The sequence below is a fragment of the Petromyzon marinus genome, chromosome 30 (genome assembly GCF_048934315.1).
Source record: "Petromyzon marinus isolate PM22_M1 ecotype Great Lakes invasive population chromosome 30, UKy_Petmar_22M1.pri1.0, whole genome shotgun sequence".
Taxonomy (NCBI): domain Eukaryota; kingdom Metazoa; phylum Chordata; class Hyperoartia; order Petromyzontiformes; family Petromyzontidae; genus Petromyzon; species Petromyzon marinus.
This window is the reverse complement of record NC_133696.1, coordinates 4304652-4326374: the sequence shown is the minus strand read 5'-3', so window position 1 is coordinate 4326374 and position 21723 is coordinate 4304652. Positions and strand designations below refer to the sequence as shown.

The following is a 21723-nucleotide window of genomic DNA, read 5'->3' as shown; positions in this document are numbered from 1 at the left end:
TTGTGAAGGGGGCCTGTTTTATAGTTCAGTGACGCTAGTACAGTTCCACCAAAAAAGGGTGAATATATGACCTGTTTTTTTTTTAAGGAAACCTCTCGAATATCATGAGTAGGATCTAATGGAGGCATGGTTAAACCAAGAGTTTCGCTCTGAGGTTTTTGTGGACTGCGCGTCCTGACGACGATGTTGTGCGTGCGCAGGCTTGTGGACGACCGCTGTGTGGTTCAGCCAGATGTTGGGGACCTCGGCAACCCACCTAAGAAATTCCGCGGTAAGAAAAAAAAATTGTGGCGTTTGTTTAATCTTTTAAATGAAAACGTGAAATGAAAGGCGCTTCTTGACACAACCCCCACTGCGCCACTGGCCATGTAGAGCCAAACACAAATATGGTATATGAATAAAGGGCCCTTTTTTGCTGCACTGGTTCACTGAAGCCAGTATATATTTCACTCCCATGCAAAGAAACAAATGATTGAAGTTTAAATGCTTCTCAGCCGTGCCGCTTTACCAGCCCGGCAGTGTCGATTCCACCTCTCTCTTTATTATTTTGTAAAGAATGGCCATTGGCCAAAACCTTACCGATTTGTGTATGTAAATATGTTTTAAGAAAAAAAATGTTATTGCTTGTGCACCACTGCCAAAGCAATATCACCAAATGATGAGTTTCATTCGTTATTATTGGTGTCATATTTGCTGTGCTTGCCATAAATGGGAGCTTTGTTTTTTTTGTGGCCGATGGAAACGCCAAGCAGACTCTGAACGTTTTACTGCGTTGCTTCATTTTGGATCGGAATGAAGTCAAGCCATGGTTGTAGTAAATGGGTGAATATGAGATATGAAATTGATGCTTCAGCAAACTGGTATGAAAACGGCTAAACTTAAAAATAAAAATGTTTGTTTTGACACAGTAAAATGGCCCTGACTGACCACACAATTCTATATATATCGGTCTATCCACACAACTCGTCGTCCCTTCGGGCATATGGGAGTGCATTATTTGACTAGAATTTGTTTCAAGCAAGCCTGACTGCTGATGAGATGCTGGGTGTCAAAGCTGGGTCCAGTTGGCTTGGTATTGTAATCGATGCTGCTGAAATTATGCACTCTCAGAAGGCCGTGCGGCTGATGGGTTCTGTAATGAATACCCGTTCGTATCGTTAATTTCTTAAGTAAACATAAATATTCCATCACAAATGAGAAAAAAATTCTCGGTGATAGCAAAAATACTTGTTTGTAGTGAATTTCTGGTGTTTGTTTTGAAAGTTTGCGTCAAGAATACATCACGAAAATTCAATTGGATTTTTTTTTGCATTTAAATTTTTCTTGAAGTTGTGTTACATGATGTGTGACTTATATTCCTGTGTCATTAAACTGTTATGTGCTTGTCTTTGCTATGGCACATGAATTTTATACGTTTATATTAAATTGGCGTTTTGCTTTGATAAGTTTAAGTGCCCAAGTAAATGTTCTTGTAAGTCTGTGAAAGCCGCTTCTGAGAGGTACAGTACATAGTGTGGCATTAAATGTCGTGCCTAATACACCAAGTGGTGCGCAAAGTTTAGGTAACCTTCCCATCTTAACACGGCAGCCTGAAGCCCCAACAGTAAGTGGTCAAGGAATCAATGGTTTAACTCAATGTTGCTAATCCTGCCATGGTATCTTCCAAAAGGTGATCTATTGTGTAAGATGCATCCATTTAAAACGTGAAGATTGTAGTGGTGCCTGTTCCCACAATTATCATAGGGCAGAGATTTAAATTGAAATTGCACTAATAACCCTGAGCCTAAGGGGCTGTGGCATTCTACATTGCCCAATAAGTAAAACAAAGCACAGCCATTTCTGCATTTCCTAATATAACCATCTGCATTTCCTAAACAAATGCACGGTAGTCCTCTCATCTTAGATCACCATTATTAAAAAAGCTGAACAAATGTCACCAACTGACAGCAGCAGTGATTGACAACTGTGGACTAGTTTCATTGTCATGAGGACTCATCGGCACCGCATAGCCGCTAGTGCTCACTGCTGCTACATCTGCGTCCTGAGAACCATATATGGAGTACCCACATCCACGCTGTTGGGCTCGTATGCATCCACACTACAGGGCCCATGTACACAAGTGGCTGCTTTTTATGCTTTCTGTAGCAAAATGGGGGCAACCCCTGTCCTGTTGTGTACTTCATTTATTTACAAATTAACAGGCAGTTTTGGCCCACCGTTTTTTAGGGAATGGTGGTGATGCGTTTATTTTAAGTCGCTCAAGGGCAACGTGGCAGATGCTGCACTTGAGGTTGCATCACAGTAGATCTTGGGCAAGTGGTCTTTTCATCCAATCTGTGCCTGTGTTATAGGGGATCACATTTTTATTTTGGTTTCATAGTGTGCTTTTCCAGTTATTCCAGTAATGTTGTTGGTACAATTTCATGATGATGACATTTTACATTATCACCTTTTTTAAAGTTCGGAATGGGGAAAACTACTTGTGAGCGAGTTGCCTTCTGACCAAACTGAAGTGGTGCGCCCACTGACACGTGTTCATTGCAAGTCGGTCTCGCATCAGGAATGTTTTTCCTGGAGCTGTGAATTCAAAGGAGCTTTAAATAAAAATAGAGTTCTTATTTTTTGTGCCCTTTTTGTATTCATAATCACTGCTGAAAATATTTCACTTGCCGCACTTGAACTTTCAGGTACATTAAATCCCCTTTAAGATTTCTCGTAACTTTACAAAAGCCCAATATGTGAACACCAATTCACTCGGTTGCATGAAAGCTTACCATAAGACCCAACTTATGACAATGCGCTGACGTCGTAACGCATTCTGTATGTTGGCTTCTGGTTTAATCATGTTATTTGTTGTCGGTCGATGTTGGTGGCTGCCACCACCGAGCGTTCTGACAATGCCAACTTTTAGGTGCTCCCTGGCCACTGGAATTATATTTTAACCGCAATGTGTAGCTATCACGTTTCGTGGTAGTTCTGAAATTGAAAAATGAGCAGCCGTTTTATTCTGAGGTTTGATTATGGCTTCGTCTTGAGCCAACATAAGCTTTTGTTCCAAAATGCTGCTTCTAATCGCATTATTGGACAATTCTAAAATATAACATGCCAGCCAGCTGGTAATAACCTGCACCATTTGAGATATTGGAAGAGCTGTAACAAATAAAGATCTTGATTACAATTCTGTGCAAATACATTAGAGTGCCAACAAGGAAACATACATTATGTATATGCATAAAACATGTAACCTTTTCAAACGTTCATTTGTCCTACAGAATTAATTAGTTCGCAACAACAATTGTGCCCTTGCCAGCCAGGTATGCGAAGACAATATGCCCATAGACATTTCAAGATTCGCGGCGAGATGTCAAATGGCGCATGGCGTGTGACGTCTGGACATGACATCACCGAGAGGGACCGGGGAGCCACTGTCACTGCTGGCAGCATGCTGTGATACCGAACCAATTCCTGTTTTAGAGCTGGCTCTGTCTCAGGTTTTGGCCAACCACGACATTATGCGAAGTTTGCTCCCATTGGATTATTTTTGTTGGTTTTCATGCACCCTCCCCCAAACTGCCATTTTTACAAATGTACAGAGCTAAATAATGCGTTTTTAAATAAAAAGCTATGCTGCACAAAATAATTGGAGAAAAATTTACCGCATTTTTTTGAAAGTCTCCTAAAGTTTTTTTTTTTTTGCACAGAAACATAACTCGTACCTTTTGTTTTACTCGCTCTAAATTTGAACGCAAATTAAACCTGTAAAATGGTGCAAAGGCCAACCCAAGTAGATCTCGTCGCATTGCCGAGGCCCCTCCCATGAGATCTGCTCATGGGGAACTGAACCGTTAATGTAACCCAGCGATTCGCTAGGCGGGGGGGGGGGGTCTTCTTGCAGCCGTGGATTTTCCTGGTGATTTAATATTGGCGTCCGGTGCCCAAGGCGATGTGCGTTTTGTATTAATATATAAATAAAAAAGTTGTGATCCCATTTTTGTAAGGGCGGTTTAAGGGTGTGGTGGGAAATGCATTTGTCCCAAGCTCTTCCAGAGTATTACCGCACGATTATAAAAATATAAGGAGCTTATATTTTGGGAAATGGCCCTTTTTTATCAAAGCAGGGAGGAACAGATGAAATCTTTCTTTCGTACAGTTTTCGTAGATGCAGAACAACTACAATTTCGCGTTCAGGTAGTCGAGCCAGATAACTGCGTCAGGAGCGGCGCAGTGTATCGCTGGTTTTAAATAACTTTCATTTGGAGAGTTATTTTAAACTGGGACACTGATCACTTTGAATTGTTGTTATTTCGAATCGGCGTACTCTGTTTTACGTTGGGAGATGTTGGGTATTGAAGAAGATGCTTAAAAATTTAATGTATCCATAAACTCGTTCGGATTTTCAGGGTGACGATCATCATAGGAAGTGCTGCACTTTTCACGTATTTACATTCATTGCACATTCCTTGTGAACAAAATGTAGAAAATTAGGTGGTACGTTGAGTGCTGTATGTAGTTTCCATTTGAGTCTGGACTAATCCAGCCGCCTTTTTATCAAGACCAGTACAAACCTGATGTAATGTACAACTCAATGCTGCTGGTGCCTGCCACTGATTAATTATCATCCCGTATGAGAGTAGGTCTCGTGTTTCGCTAACGGTGTCGTCATGTTTGCAGCAATAGCTACATAATGCGGCGTTATTAGATCAATGTTTCTCTCAAGTGTCTAAATGTGATAATTTTATTTGGCATATCAGGCCTTGTGAGTGTAAGAGTGCTTGACACGTTTTTTTCCTGCAGTAATTAGATTTTGTGTCGCTAAAGTTGCACATTTTACAAAGTAGCTTTTAGACGTGAGCAAACAATTGCGCGCCGAGGTGCTGTACAATCGGTGAGGGACACGGGATGAGCTAACAGGAGTGGGAACGAATGTCAATTATAATGCTCGCATTTTCCAATTTTAGTTATTGGCCGGTATGCGCTAAGAAACGAGCATGTTGATGGTTCCATTATTTTTCTATGGCCAACGGAAAGTGGCAACAATCTGAACCAGTCTTGGGATTTGATCCTACCCAATTCTTGCCGACTCGCATGGTTAAGTATGTCCACGCAAACATGACCAACATGGCAAGAGGGAGGTCTTCATTAAGCGGTGGGATATTTACAGGCCTAGTTTTTTTTTTCCTTTGGCTTTCAGGCAGCTATCTTTGACCTCTTGCTGCGTAACACAGACCACAAGGAAAGCGTAATACTCTGTGTGGACTTCAGCTTAATTTCTGCTTGGCGTGCCTCCCTTGCAAGTGCCATACGGTCCCCTGGCCAGTAACGATCACCTCCCTTGAAGTGGCTCGCTGGCTCTCTAGGTGTCCGAGCACCGAGCCCAGCACTTGATCCTGGGTAACAAATCTCGGATTCTGACACTGCCCGTGATTTAAAATAGCATTCTCAAGTGTATGAGTTTAACACACAGACTTTAGCGACCAATATCATCCATAATAGTTTTTTTGGGTTGGATCGCCTAAATATATAAATGTGGCGTTAAACCTACCACCACCAGACACAGCCAACTAGTAAGAGTTACGTAAATGGAACATGCCAATTCGTCACTAATACAGCACTAACCGGTGTGTTGAAGAGTCAAGCCGCAACACGTATATTTGCGCGATCTAACCCAAAAAAAAAACCTCTGGAAGTGTAGGCGAGTTGATGACTCCAACAAAAATAAGCTCGTTGCAATTTGTGTTCATGTAATTAATTCGGATAATTCCTAGCTCTTCGAATTTGAAAGCAAATTGGTTTGACATGCGGCAAACATGCTCTGCAGGACTTATTAGAAGTTTGCTCGTGGTGTTTACCTCCTGACTTGTGTGAGCAACTCACTGCTGCATGTGTTTTGTGCATTGTAAATCTAAATTTGAAGTTACTTCAGATTTTGTGACTTTAGCTGAGGTCATCCAATACAAGGTGTTCCGCTGCGAGTGCGAAATTAACATTCCATCACGTGATGCCGAGATAGCATTGTTGTAAACTAATTGGGCTAACGAGCAGTAAAAAATCCATGTGTTTTTTTTGTTGTTGCAGCCACAAATTAACATCCTTGTGTAAATGGTAACCAAAAATGCCTCCACCAATCAGGCATTGCAAATGCAGTGTTTTAAATTCAACTGCATCTTGCAAATGTAGTTCTCAAATTGCAGAAAAAAGCAGAATTGAAAATTTAAATTGACCGTGCGGTATTTGTGCAGTGGTTTCTATTTGTGTATTCGTAGTTGTCCGTTCACTCGCCACCCAGAAACTAGTGAAACAAAACAATCTACCGAGCACTGGCTCGGAACGACCGGAGAAGACAATGCAATAACATCCAGTTAGTAGTTTTGCTTCTACAGGTGCTTTTTTTGCGTAAAAAAACAAAGATGCACACGAGGGGAAAATGAAAAGGCACGCTATGAGGGCTTTTTATAAGCACAATTGAAGTGACCAAAGCACGCCCGATGGCCTGCGGGCACATTTTATTGGCTATATTTCTGTCACATGGGCACATGTATGTCACGCTTGTAGTTGGTAGCTGCCAGAGGTTCCCAACCTCTGGCCCGTGGACCGCTGGTGATCTGCAAGGCTGTGGGAAGTGGTCCACAGGGCTGATGCATATTTAACTTTGTTTACAAAGCAAAACAATGGTTCTTTACTGTCCTTTTGTAAAACTCCCTAGATTATTTAATAAAATTCAATTTGCCAATTTTTTTATGGTTGCTGTTTTTATATTGTACAGCACTTTTCAGAGTACATTGGTTTAAATTGTTTTATATTATTGGTGCACAGTGGTGGGGTGGTATATTTTTTTTTTGTTTAGGGTTGACAGTGAACCGCAGGGCTATAAAGGTTGGGAACCACCACCACCCATTCTCAGCCTTTTCTGATGCTTGTCATCCTGCTCCCCTGTGCAGACTGCCTCTTTAGGATGTGCCCCATGAACAGATACTCGGCTCAGAAGCAGTTCCTGAAGGCGGCCAAGCCAGCGATCCACAGCTCGACGGACAGTCTGCTTCTCAAGAAACTTCAAGTACAGTTAATCATTTTTATTTTGTCCGTCTCGTCCCATATCCCTCCTGCCCTACCCTCGCCCTGCCCCATTCCCTGAAACAACAGCGTTTTGCCGAAACCCTTATCAGGCTTGCTACCAGCCATGCTGCTCCTCTCGTATCCAACCGTGCTGAGGGCGTGCTGTGTTTTTCCAAGGAATGACTTTCGGTTTTCACGTGTGTGTTTGTGTGTGTGTTGCGATTTTCCGCATATACACAGCACCTCTTAAACACTATTAGAATTCCTAAAGCATATTATTTTATAATTTGCTTTTACAATATACATTTCCGTTTAACACACAGGCTTGCGCAACCAATATTATCCATGGAGGGGTTTTATTTGGGGTTGGATCACGTGAATATAGATGCGTCTTTAAACCCACCACCACTTGCAGGTGGTGGCGGTTTTAACAACACATCTAAATTTACACGATCTCCAAGCCTGTCTGGATAACATACATTGCAACCCTTTACAGTGTAGCCACACCAAACGGTTAAACGATTATAATTCTTGGCCCTTTTCAGTCCACTGCTGGATGAAGATCATGCCATGCTGGATGAAGATCATGCCATGCTGGTTGTGGGAGAGTGTTTGACCGTACTTCATCTCACTGAGATTAACCATGGCTGGAACCTGAACTCTGGTCCCCCGGTTAATAGAACAGTGCGCTCACCACTGCTCTCCCGCCTTATACAGAAAGTATACACGCATAATAGATATAATAAACAAACAAATATAACGCGATTATGACAGAATTGATCGTGGCATGAGGTCATGCACAATCCACCAGGCACCGTTTGAAGAACTTTGTACCGAATAAAAAATGAAGTGCATGCCTGTATTCACACACATGGATGATTGTTCGTTTATTTAAATGGATATTTCAAAGTGGGAAGCGCCCATAGAATTGTGCTGTCTGGTGGAATTGTCCAGGGTGGAATCTTTTAGTCACGTCAGAATCGTGCACAGATCTCCCAGCTTGATCCGCAGGTATTTTGTTTAACGGGTGGCATGGGCTACTACTGTAATCTGAAATGTGCAACGCTGGCACTTTGCGCATAAGCCCGGCTAAGTGAATAGATACTGGTTGTGGGGCCCCTGAACTCGGGGTATAATATCCTTGACTGCAGACTTCCTCTGGTGTGTGCCACGACAGTTTCCTGTGAGTTTTTTTTTTATGTAGCTCTGCAAGATGGGCTGGTCAGCCCCTTTCGTCTTTTGGCCAAACAACAGAGGAGTGTGGTGCAGCCACCAGTGACCTCGTGGTGTACAGTCTTTCTTGAACCGAGCCGTGCTCTCGGTTGAATTTCAGTTCAGGCACGCCAGAGCGGCTTTCTTAAAGCAACGGCCACGAAGCGTCGCGAGGCGTTGACCCGGAGCTCGAAATAAATAAATTGCACAACAATGGTGCGTCCATGAGAATGCGCCCTCTTAAATTGTCTGCAATAAACCAGGTGCGCTGTGTAGGGTTGCCACTTATTCTGGTTTCCTCAGGATTGTCCAGTTTGTTGAAGCAGCTGTCCTGAGATCAAAATTTTCCCAAGATATTAAATGTCCTGTTTTTATCAGTTGTGGGACAAATAATAATAATAATAACGGTCCACCACCCAAGATGGTGCTTTTACATGCAGTTCTCCCCTATGATGTCGTGAGATAATACCTCCCATGATGCATCCTGCTTTTTGTTTTTGTCCCTTTTTAAGATTGCGGCAACCGTAACGCACATGCGGTTGGGCCACTGGCAGAAGGGGGGGGGGGGGTAACGTAGGCGAGCGGTGATGGAGCAGTGTGACCTCGCTCGCTGATATTGATGAGGCTGCCGTCCTTGGCAAAGCCTTGGCCGTCTGCCTGCCCTGGGGCCTGCCGCTGAGCGTATTAGGCGCCGCCGGACATGCCCGAGGGCTGCGGCAGAAAACACCTGGCCCATCGGTCACTGTCCGAGGGATAATGGGTCGTCGGGAATTCTCGTGAAGCCGTGCGTGACCGGACTGTCGGCCCAAGTGTTGTAGAGATGATGAGAGAAGGGGGAGGAGGTGGGGAATTTGCCGGTTTGTTTTACCGGGCAATGAGGGTTATAATTGACGTTCGATTTTGGATTTGTCCAGTTTTGTGGTCGGAGGTATAGGTGGAGAACTGCACTGGTTTACATCGTATACGGTTAGGTGACGGTGCTTGGTGCGCTGAACCGGCAACCTGAGTTCGATTCCCAGCCATGGCTAACATTTAGCGGCGAGCATTGCCTAGACCGTTCATGATTCTTCAAACCCTTTGCGAATGCCGACCAGCGTGGTAAGGTGGTATGGTCCCACCTACAACTCGGGCCCTCCCCCCCCCCCCCCCCCCCCGAACTACGCGGTACGGAGTCCTTTATCCAAAAATAGATTGGTGCTCAAAATGCGTTGCGTTTTAATAGTCAAGAATGGAGAAGAACTCACTAATTGGCACACGTAACAATGAACTGGTTCGCACCGGAAGTAGCTGGTTAAATTGCCACAGTGGCCAGGTAATTGGGCTGGGGGATGTTATAAATGCGTCATCTGTTCTTAAGGCAACGAGTGTCGACTCTGAACATTGTGTGTGCAAACAGGTGTTAAGATGTTAAAACACCAAACTGAAACCTTTTACAAGGAATCATGTCTGCATTAACCACAATACAGTATTTGTGGTCAGAATGCAAACAAAAAACACTTGCCAGGAAGAAAAGGGAAAACCTATACTCATATTTTGGTACTGGCAAAGGAGGTCCCATGATGTAGATGCTCACCCCGAGCCCTCATTACTCTGATAGTGGCATTATCTTTGTGCTGTGTACGCCTTTTGGCGTCCTCTGGTCTAACACCGTTTTGAGACGAGGCTCAAAAGAAAGCTGTCTCTGGTCTGGACCAATCAGTTTCATAGACAATGCATATATTATCAGAGAACGTTTTTTGTTTGCATTCTGACCAAGCATTGTGGTTAATACAGGAATGGTTCCTTGTAAAAGGTGTCAGTTTGGTGTTTTAACATCTAACACAGCTGTTTTGTTGCCAGAAAAAAGGGGAAAACCTATTCTCAAAAATCATGCTGCCCATAAAATCTAAATTGTACCCTGGAATAGATTTGTTTCATGTTCTGTACAATGTGCTTTTCTTTATCAATTTGCATGCCAATGAGGCTATCGGAATTATGTTATAAGATGAAGAATTTCCATCCGGAAGTCTATCGGTGAGCAGAATACCACCCTGTGGCAAATCGGTGCCGGTCACGCCGGAACTGCTTCCATTCACTTAAGCCTCGTATAACACTCGTTAGGGCATGTAAAAAGTTGTTCCACATTGTTTGCTACTTTGCAGTAGAACCCATAATAGACTGTTTAATTTTTCAGCACTAGGATGTGCCAAGTAACATTTAGAAAAAAATTCTAAAAATTGTGTTTTTTTTAATATACCCTTGTTAGTGATGGTGCAGAAGCAAACTCCACTTAACTTTTGAACCCAGTTTTAATAAGACTGCTAAACCCGGATTCAAACCCAGGCTCTTGGCGCTTTCGGCTTGGCGTTCTGACGCTTGAACCACCCGGTCCATAGCAGCTCGATTGAATTGAAAGTTGCTAATTAATTAAGGGACTCGTTGGCAGGCCAAACAACTCTTGCTAATCCCATTGAAGCTTCGACAAACCGGCAGAGCTCAGCAGCTCCCGTTTCACCTGGGGAAGCATGGCTTGTTTAAGTTGGGCTTACGAAGCAGAAGCTGCTGCTGCTGCCCGCTGCAGCGTCTCGCAAACATGCAGGAATGCCCGCAGGGGCGAATACGCACTGACAAATGTCGTGATAAGTTGTGGAATGGTGTTGCTTTATTTATCTTGTTTTCAACACGATCGCTTTACAAGTTTAAACCGTGCTTGAAAAACCTTCACGTTGTCATAATAAATATGGGATCTACATGCGTATATTTATTTTTAAGCTAAAGCCTTGAACACATTGTTTGAGACTTTTCTCTGACTTCTGTTAACGCTCTAGCTCTAAAGTTTGTGCTGTGGTGTCATGCCACTGGACAGGGCGTGGTGGTGCTGGTGTTGAAGTGGCATAGCGGATCATGCACTACACTGAACCCAGCGACCCAGGTTCAATTCCTGTTCAGTCGACAGTGACGATTATTGGAAATGGTTCTGGACCTCCCCTAGGTTGTATACTCTGCCTCGAATGAGTACCTGGTGCGGTGTGTAAAACAGCACAAGGGAGAAAAAGGTGGCCGGACGTGGTGCTGGCCACCCACCCAGATGTGTGTTTAGGCTATTTCGGGGATTTTTTTGAATGTCTAATCCAATATCTGACATGTAGGGTTTGTGGATCACACACGGATGGAGCGCGGTGTGTGAGCTGCCCATCGGCAGGGCAACGGTGCGCTTAAGGGACAGTAAAGGAAGTGGGTTTTGGGTGATCTGTGTGTTAGTGTTCTCCTTTCTCACGAGTAGATTTTTCAGTTCACTCATGTTTATTCCATCACCAAGAATAATCAAAGGCATTGGCCCACCTTCCCATACATCTTGCGCAGAACCCTCCTCAAAGCATTTCATCGTGCGAGACGGACTTTGCAAAATATTTTTTTACATTTATACGCAGCAAATATGTAGTCCAATATCCCATCATGGTTCGCACCCCCTCGCGATTAATTGTCGCGATTCTGGGTCACAATTTGATTCCATAGTCGATTGTTTATTTTTAGATATGTAGTGCGTTGGAGTGTCCTAGTGGCTGCAGGATTCGCATGAACCAATTACGATACAGTTAAACATGTCAATTGTCAGAAGTACACACACACTGATGGCATGTATTGTATAGAAATGTCAATTAGTCTCACATGATGCATCATTGTACCTTTTAGTCCTTCAAATATATATTTTTTTAGCATATCTTGGTAGAATATCTCCAAGATTGGACATCTTAAAGATCTGTCAATTTTAAAACAAACATTTGTTCTCATGCTCACAATATGGCCATTGGATTGTGCTTATGAATATTTGCTTACATTTATAAGAAGGTGCTTTTTTTGTGTGATGCCGAGGCAAGGCGGAAACCAACGGTGTGCTCTACAAGAGGATCGATTCCTGAAGTTCGATTGTGACCCCTTCTTTCGTGATGCGTCCTCAATTCGAGAAGAGGGCCGATTCATTGGGGACTCTAACCAAGTTGTAATGCGGTTTTTGACTCAAACAAATCTGGTACTTCATCGGCGTTGGTGCACAAGTACAATTAATTACTCTACGCATTCATCAATAACACTACCCGAAAGAGGAACTATCTATATATGTAGCTATGGTGGTGAGATGTTAACTGCCTCGCCTAGTATACAGGAGGTTGTGGGTACAATCCCAACCCTGATGCCTATATATGCAGTTTTAATGTTCTCGCCACAGTCGCGTGGATTTTTATCATTTTTCCTCCACATTTATAAACATGCTCTTGAGATTATTTGGCTGCTATAAATTTCCACATGATAAACCACTTTTGTTTCCTCCCACACGGCTTAAAGGACGCGACCTGGGCTTGCTGTCTTCACTCCAACGCTGTCCTCTGGACAGTCCAGTCCCTTCACCTGATGAAGGCCACCTGTGTTGTGGCCGAAACGTCGTGATTTTTTGTTGTTTTATTTTTACCTACGTGACTTTACCGAATAGAACCAAAGAGTATGGATCCTTGCAGTCACGAAAGCTTTAAATTTAGAATGAATAAACCACTTCATTGAGCTATCATTTGACCAGGTCGCTTCTGAAAGAGCCATATAGCTCAGTGGGCCTTACCTGGTAAAATACAAACAAATAGTTTAGTTTTATTATTGGTAACGTTTCGGGCAATGGCCCATTTGTAGCATTTTCACAGTGGAAATTCTTAAGAGCATTTGCCTTGCGTGTGTGGTGAACTTTCGCACCGTACATAGCCAATCTGTGCTAATTTCCCAGCTAAAGAAGGGCCTTCACCCAAAATGTCACCTTGTTATATGCGCTTTGCCTTTTTCTTACGAAACTGTAATTGATGAATGTGAGTTGATGTTGTCTGGTTGGATTGCGCTGTTAAGTCGGCGACGGTGCACCCCTACAGTCTGAGATCTGTCGGTTACGAGTCTACCGTGGGGGTGGGGGTGGGGAAACGCTGCAGGACTCCCAGGATATGTCATTGCCTTCTCATTATGACCTTGGCCGACATGGGTGCATGCCCATCACCCTTTTGACGTAAAGCAGTAGAAACTCGTAGTGTACCATTTGAGAAAGGGCAAGAGTGACGCGAGATGGAGTGCGAGGTTAACAGATGAACAGCGGCAGGCAAATTAAATAAATTTTTATACATTTATATAAGAACACTAAATTATTATCACACCACCCTTCCGCCAGCTGCTCTTTATCGAGGCGCCAAGAAAGCCAGACCGTGGTGCGGCTGTGGGAATTCTCTAATTTGCTCGGTGGTAGATGCCAGGCGCCCGAGTGATGGTCGCGGCATCGATCCGGCGCTCGCTGTAGGCAGCGGCCAGGTGAACTCCTTATCGTGCGCGGCCGCAGGTACGGCCGGTGGAGCAGAGCGAAGCGATACACGGAAACGGGGGGGGGGGGGGGGGGGTGGTGGTATCGACGCGCGGTTAATTTTGGTTACCCCGGCGTGGCGAGGTTGTGAGCCCCGGGGACCTGGGGAGAGGGGGGAGCCCAGGTGCGCTTTGTGCACCAGCTTGTTTTGCTCACCGTGCCAGCCTGAAACTCCGGAGCTTAAGCGGTCTTAACAACAGGCGTCATGGGCCGTACCATGCAGGCATGCAGAACGGCAGTAACGCTTGCATGACGAACCCTTCATCTACCTGTGCAGGGAGGGAGATGGTTGTGTAGCTAAATGTAGTTTGTACCGCGTTTTATTTTTTTGTGTACAGCTTATCTTCACATTTGCTAACACAAATGTTTAAGGCTGTTGGTACTTTACCGATTTTTTTTATTGCCCTGATCTCGGTTGCTTTGTCCATTTTTCTGTTGCTAAACAATTGGTGTGTGCATTAGAATATACCTATCCTTTGAGTGTCATCATTATCTTGGCTTTTATAGTTTGTATGCATTCTATCAATGTTGTGAGTTGTCATTCGCTTTTATTGTATTTAGATTTCATTTAATCTAAATACTTGTGTAGTTTTATTTGTTAAGTGAAGCGTCCTGAGATTTCGATATGAAAGTCGCCTTTATAAAATAACCCTTATTATTTTCATGGAATTTACATTTAGTGCATATTTGCATAGACTTTGGTTATTATTCCAGGTGGAGTGGTGTACAATGATTAGCCGATGGGCACCGGTTCCAGAGATCACCCGCCACTGATGTTGGGCCGTCGTTATTTGTATTTGAGCACGGATGTCAACACAGCATCGCACTTGTTTTTGTTCTAACGGAAACCACCGAAGTTAATGCTGACTTTTTTTAATGATATTATAAACCAAGGCGTCGACAACCAAAATAACGAGACTTTTTTTTTCGAATTCGGTAAAACGCTCGACATTTCACGAGCCGCAAAGCACGTGAATGTGAAACGGTCCTTTAAAAACGTCACCAAAGCAGTCCTTAAAGAGCCGCAGGTTTCTGACCCTTGTTATATACTACTAGTCTATTGCACTTCCAAGGACGGGTGTATTTCAGTTAATCTGAAACTTGCAAGGGAAAAGCAGAGCGCGACGTGATATTCATTGCATCAATGCGTGTGCAATTTGTAAGGCCGCGGTGACACGGACGTATTTCATCTAAAGGTTATAATCCCTTGTTCATCATGACGTCTTTTTTATTTCTATGTCTCAACAGCGTTACGGAGATCACGTGACGTGAGGGTTCTGCCTTTGTAGTGAGGGTTGTCAGTTGACGTCGAGGAGGGGGGAGGAGGCGCCTCGGCCCCCCATGTGGAGTGACGTCAGCCGCTAATTAATATTAATGGCGAGGTGTTCATTTGGAAGACGTCACCTGGTCGTGATTATTAATGAGGGGGGGTGCAACATGTGGAGTGACGTCACCCGCTCATGATTATTAATGAGGGGGGGTGCATGTGGAGGACGTGACCTTTTCATGAGTATTAATGAGAGGGGCTGGTGGACGTGGAGTGACGTCACGCGCGGGACGCACAGACATACTTGGCTCATTATAGTAGTAAATGGTGTATATGGTCGGCACTAGAATTTCAATGCAAGGGTCACCTGCTCTTTCTCCCGGCATGGCAGCTAAAACAATTCCCAAGTTTCTTAAATTCCCACCCACCTCCCCCACCATCACTGTCCAACCGGGAGTATAAATCTCTACACACCAGTTCGGCGATCAACCGTTCTCGTGTGGTGGTGGTGTAAAGTGTGGGTATACCTACCTCTTCCAAGATGTAGGCCAAATGGGGTCTCGAGAACTCCCTCCAGTCGAGCCTTTTATCCAGCAGTGGTGTGCGCAAGGAAATTTGCGGGGTTGCAATTTAACCTTTTCAAGGTTGGTTGCTCTGATTATAATTAAAAAAAAAATCCACCATCGCACACAATCCTCCTTCCTCCTCGCCCTTGCATCCGCCATCAATCGAGCCACTGCATTCTATGTGGCCCGCTGTCAGCCTCCCGAGCGCCAAATCTTGGTGCCGCGATGCCGCTCGTTTTTGCGAGCGGCGCAGCAACGCCACCGCAGGTCGCTCGTCACAATTGGAATGGGTCCGTGAAGCAGCGCCAATACATTTCGCGGCACGCTTTGGGAATCGCCTAATAACCAGCAGATGGGCAACCGGCCAATTAAGCAGGCGTCTCGAATTGATGCCCGTTCTTGCGTGACATTTAGCCTTGGGAAAGAAGAGGAAGAAAGAAAACAGTAGTGGTGCATGCGGTGCGTTTTTTTTTATAGTTTTGGCAAAAAAAATGATTGTTGTGGCTTCTGAGCGGAAGGAAGTTAGCGCGGTGGTTGTGTTGGTAAAATAAACAAGTCGTGGGCATCAATGATATCTGGCAACGCAGAATTTCCACTTGTAACAATGACATTGGAATGTTTATGTGCGTACACAACAGTTGTGTGAATCTGCGTGTGAATTGTGCTGCGCTGCGACATTACGCGTATACTTTTTTACATTATTGCATTACGAGCAAGAGGCACAATATTTTAATCGATGCTGGTGATATGCATGTATGTGCAATCAGTTTAAGGTTTGCGAGTTGTAATCCCACATGGGTTTGAAAGTTTGTAACCCTTGCAGCCGATGACTTGACGTGCCTCTGTCAACACAGCATGCCGCGGACCTTGAGAAGAAACAGAATGAGTCTGAAAACAAGAAACTGCTTGGAACTGTAATCCAGTATGGCAACGTGGTTCAGGTCAGTGCACTGCTCACAATTTATAAGCCCCTTGCATTCGGTTAAATCCTGCTGCACGACATATATATATACACACCTAGAACAAAGTAAGTCTATGTGCCCGCGTGTACCTGTGTGTATAATCGTATTATTCTCTAAGAATTTGAAACAAATCTCGAAGGAGTTTCAAAATGCTACCAAATCTCAAAGGCCCAATTCCCCCCCCCCCCTTTTTCCCTTTTTATTAATTCCGGAGGATTATTGTTCTGCGAGTGACTTCCCATTCCTTTGGGTGCAAGACTCCAAAAGACATCTCCCCCGGGGGGGCCTACTCATTAAATGGAGTACGATTCCACATCTCATGCATATGTGAGTGGGTAGAATTTTGGGAACATGACATACAGTGGAACCACAGGGCCTTGCAGGTTCAAAACCCTAGGCTATTAAACACTAAACCCGTGCTTTTAAAGCATTATAACCTTGTGTTCTTATATCCCATGCTATTGAACATTGTTGGAATTGTTTTTGTTTATTATTTTTGCCTTGCAAATAACAGCCAGGCCTTTTGCACACTGCACGAGACAGATGGCCGTCATACGGGCACTTTGCCTGTCACTGTTTGAATAAACAGCATATGGTTTACTGTGTATATTTGCATTTGACTAAAAAAATGTTTTAATTAAATCCTGTACGAATACCTAAATATATATTTACACGCACATATATTGTTTTAATGCACCAGTTAGGGTTTATAAGTGACTACATTTACAGCTGGTGACCTTGTAAAGTGTTGCTTTGAGAATAAATTTTTGCTTGAAAGATGTTCCCATAAGAAAAAGAAACCCACTGCATCTAAAAAGCTTTATTAATTGTAGTTGTAGGATGGGCTCGGCATTACCAATTTCTGATTTTGTAGGTGAACTCTCAGGTACAACCGAAAACACAGATGGCGATTTATTTTTTAATCTAAAGAGTAATCCACAGTTCGAAACGCCCTTTGACGGTGATGCTGCATTATATCTAGTGCCTTTTTTATCGTCTTCAGATCTGCTTTCTGTGTCCTAATCATATTTTTGAAAACGGTTCGTGTGTAATTTTAAAGCCTCTTGTCCATCCACTGCAGCATAAAGACTTGCCCATGCTGTGTCCTTCTGTCGGGGTTGTTTGAACCATACTTCATCACTCCGGTCGGTGCAGGATGGCGAACACGAAGGAAGGCCTCGAACCATGGCCAGGAATTGAAATCTGGCCACTGAGTTTATAGCACCGTGTTTTAACCACACTGGCACCTTGACCAATATCTGTGAAAAGTACCTTTTTCTAGGTGCGAAATTATTAGGAGTATCTAATATATGAATATTGAAATGTATAATTGAATTATAAACAGGCACACGCATGTTTTTCCATTAGTGTTTTTTTCTTCTTGGTTCTTTTGGTAAAGTCACGTAAATGAGAATAAAACAATAAAACAAAATAAGACAATAAGATTCTTATGACGTTTCGGCCACAACACAAGTAGCCTTCTTCAGGTGAAGGAACAGAACTGGCAGGACGACAGCACTTAAATGGAAATGGGCACTTCTGGATGGAATTTGTTTTTAATATCGGTTTGTGGTGGCCTTTTAAAATTAATTATTTCGCCTGTATAATCCCTTGACATGGAACACCTCGTTTGCAAGGGTTTTCGGGGTGTCATGTGACCCACAGCTCGGTGACTTATCCAGCAGAATTTGTTTAAACAGACAAACTTGAGACCAGTTTTGACCTTTCTGAGTTGCCTAATATAACAACGAAAAGCGCATGAATACAAAGAGCACTCCATTGTACACTATGCGCGGCTCGATTAGTGGATACTAGTTTTAGTGAAATTGCAGATTTTCAGTCTTGTCTTTTTGTCTGTCTGGCTGAAAGGGGGGCAATCAATTCACCACAGTGACAAATGCATGGCATGGTTACCGAAAGTCCCGATAAGTTTCATTTGCACAAACGAAGCCTAAACTTTGCTGGTTTTAATTAAGGGAGAAAAAAAATTAATCGGTTTTTAATGAAAAAAAATTCAACTAAATTCTTAAGTGGAGGAGAAAGTGGGTGATGGTGATGCTTATGTAGATGCGAATGTCTTGGCTAGGATGGATAGGGTGACCAAAAAGTGGACACAAATTTCAACGTTCGATTCTCCCCAATCCTAATTAGTAATGTAACGATTCACCCCACCCTACACCCTCCTCTTGAAGTTAAATAAATGATCATTTGTTAGATGGGTCCAGTTCACGATCTTTTCATTTCCATTTTTCTACTATTTTGTTAAGTGTCATTTGCATACATTGCAAATTTTTGCACTCGCGATGCTGTGCGTGTATGGTACGATGCTATTTTTAGTTGCAGAGTCGATGAATTCTTACACGACTAGCAATTGAATCTGTCATTCCCAATTGCAAATTACAAAAATATACCGCGGTAACTGTTCATGCATCTAAACGTTCAAAATCTTGCACGTTTCATGCGTTGCACGCCGAAAAGAGCACTGCAGTTCTGTCACCCCAGCTGCTCGTACTTCGGGTTGTTGATAGGTTCCCAGAAGCCATGCAGGAGGGCATGTGGCGCCAGGTATCATCGGGTGTGATCGTGTCACTACGGTTCTTTGCAGCAAGTAAAATGTCCTGGCGAACCGGGCAACCTCTTGATCGCACTTCCAGCATGCTTTACCGTTGCACCTCCCTTGCGTGTCTGCGCCGTTTGATACCCGCAGCTGCTGCACATGAAGAGCAACAAGTACATGACGGTGAACAAGCGACTGCCCGCGTTGCTGGAGAAGAATGCGATGCGCGTGGTGCTGAACGGCTCGGGCAACGAGGGATCCTGGTTCTACGTGCAGCCCTTCTACAAGCTCCGCTCCATGGGCGACAGCGTGGGTCCCATCGTGCGCCCTCCCTGTAATCGGGCAGATGTGGGGGGTGGCTTTGCCGTTTTGTCAATCCCGAGAGGCGTAGTCATTCATTCGTACCTTGTCAATCGTACTGACGGTCGGCGTCTTTGACGACCGTTTGTGGGCACAGGCCCGCGCGCGGTTTGATTGACGCTAGAGCGGAAGAGCGAGGCGTATGGTCTGCAACTCACCGCAGATGCCATTGCGTGTTTTGGTCAGCATTTGTGTCTGAACCGCTTTAACACCGTACATTGCCAACCGTGTTAATCAGAGGTGTGGATGCGGCCCAAATAAATGTCCATTGCATATGTCAAATAAATAAATACAAATTGGTTTATTTGTGAGAGCGAGAATTTCTGTGAAAAAGTTAATTTACCCGTAACTGAGATAAGACCATGAACTCCCCTACCTGAAAAACATGGCTTTTTGTCAAGTGGCTGAGACACGGATTGGAACCCAGAATGTCAGTGGTGCTGGCTCTGCTTGGACTTGAGCCACCCAACCACCTGTGCGTCTGTGTGCATATGCAAATGTAACAAAAAATGCACCCTTTTGCCTTCCAAATGTATCTTTTGAAATGCAAATAATTACCTTAATTTGTATTCGCATTTCTTACCAGGTTGTGGTTGGAGACAAGGTGGTTCTGAACCCTGTGAATGCTGGGCAGCCACTGCATGCCAGCAATTATGAACTGGTAGATAATCCAGGCTGCAAGGAGGTAAGGCTCTTCACACCTCGACGAAAACGAAGGCAACGTGTCTGTTATTCCCCCACACTTGCGACCAGCATGGTTGGCTACCCATGATGCGAAAGAAGTTCTTTACATACGTGCATACAAACGGCCTCCTCCACTGCACCTGCTGCCCATGCTTTCGGCCATCTACGTCTACCGCCCGTGCAAGATGCACAGTGAACGTGGATGCATGCGTCACGATGTCCCCATCTCGAGAGATTATCCACGTCAAACATTAAAATAATAATTAAAAAAAAATGTTCGCCGCTCAATGTTTACCTATCCAATTACTTTAAAGTAACCGTCTCGTGCGTAGGCATATAAGTAGCTCAGTAACTATTTGCCCCCTTTGAGATTTTTCAAGAATTCTTAAGATTCGGTACTGCTATTCGATTGAAGTATTTTCTTTCTAATGTAATGGCTACAATGTTGATAGCTTTTCATTTATATGGTGCTTTTAAATGCTTTTCCATTTTAAAGGAGCTTGCAGCACATCTCCTCTCAAACATTCTTTGGGGTTGTCTCACCACTAAAGACTATGTAGGTATGCTGAATTTATTTCGCACCGTACGTAGCCAACTGTGCTTAATCGGAGGTGCCGAGAAAGGACTACAAACTAAACACAAAAAGCAGCTCTAAGGAAATTAGTTTGTAATCGATTATTTAAAAGTGCATAGCTCCAGTAGCTTCCTAATATCGGAAATACGAGCGTTCCAGATGGCTGCAAAAGTGCATCTGAAAGCGCTTGATGCTTGTGGCCGTCTTTATTCGATGGTTAGCCCAAAGCTGCTGCTGCTGCTGTGAAGATGACCGGAGTTTGTGCGATGGTTTATGCGCCTTCACGATATTAGCAAGGCGTTGCGATTCATTTGTGGCAAGCACTTTGTGTTGCTTAACGAGTGCGACCTTATAATGTATTCCTTCAGCAACCTGAAGCCAATGCAGACGAGTGACCAAACGCCCATGTTACCTGCTAGCTGTGCTCCGTTTCAGTGTTAAGTTGCCACCGATGTTAATCTTGGCCTGGAGTTGAACTGGGGTTGCAGGTTCTCATAGCGGCGGTTATAACCATTTCCCAACTGCTTTACCCCCCCCCCCCGCCAACCTTGCATAATGGTTTTGATTAACTATTCATACATCTCTGTGCATGCAAGTCTGGTGACTTGTGGCTGTTTTCCAAATGAGTATTAATCTTTTACAAATGTCATCAAATATATTGAAGGTGTTTTTTTCCCTACCATTTCCGTGACGTTGACTCTCTCCTGGCACTGTTGGGGGTCTGTGGTGTATAGCTGACGTGCAAGAGGTTTCTTTTTCATAGACTCTCTTCAAGTTTTGCTTGTCAAACCAGATTATCTGCCTTCTCAAATTCACTCCCAAGCCCATGGCAAGCCATTTCATCACAGCTACATCGGAAATATTCATTTCAGTACTTGCATTAGTATTTCAATGATAAGTTTGCGTCAGAACGTTAATGAAGTGCATTGTTTATTAATTTCTTGGAGTGTGAAATTGTGTTTTGGCCTAATGGCCCAAATCATTGCGTGAAATGTCATTCTTTCAAACCCATCCTTGATCTAGCTAATGCGTAGCAGTTGACGATCTTACGATCGTGTGTTTACCCAGTAAAGCCTCGCCAAGTGTCAGGACTCCACTTCAAAAGGCCCTGCATTGGGAGGCCTAG

At 43.8% G+C, this 21723-nt stretch overlaps 1 protein-coding gene across 3 annotated transcripts in view; it reads left to right on the top strand.

Annotated features, from left to right (window-relative positions):
- Positions 1-21723, top strand: part of LOC116947491 (inositol 1,4,5-trisphosphate-gated calcium channel ITPR1-like) — a 144953-nt gene that overhangs the window by 8755 nt on the left and 114475 nt on the right. For all 3 annotated transcript variants that reach the window (XM_076070630.1, XM_032963298.2, XM_076070629.1), the window contains exons 3-7: positions 201-271; positions 6939-7054; positions 16315-16401; positions 19130-19288; positions 19926-20024. In XM_076070630.1, coding sequence (XP_075926745.1) covers positions 201-271; positions 6939-7054; positions 16315-16401; positions 19130-19288; positions 19926-20024 — 532 coding nt within the window. The remainder of the gene's footprint in view (positions 1-200; positions 272-6938; positions 7055-16314; positions 16402-19129; positions 19289-19925; positions 20025-21723) is intronic.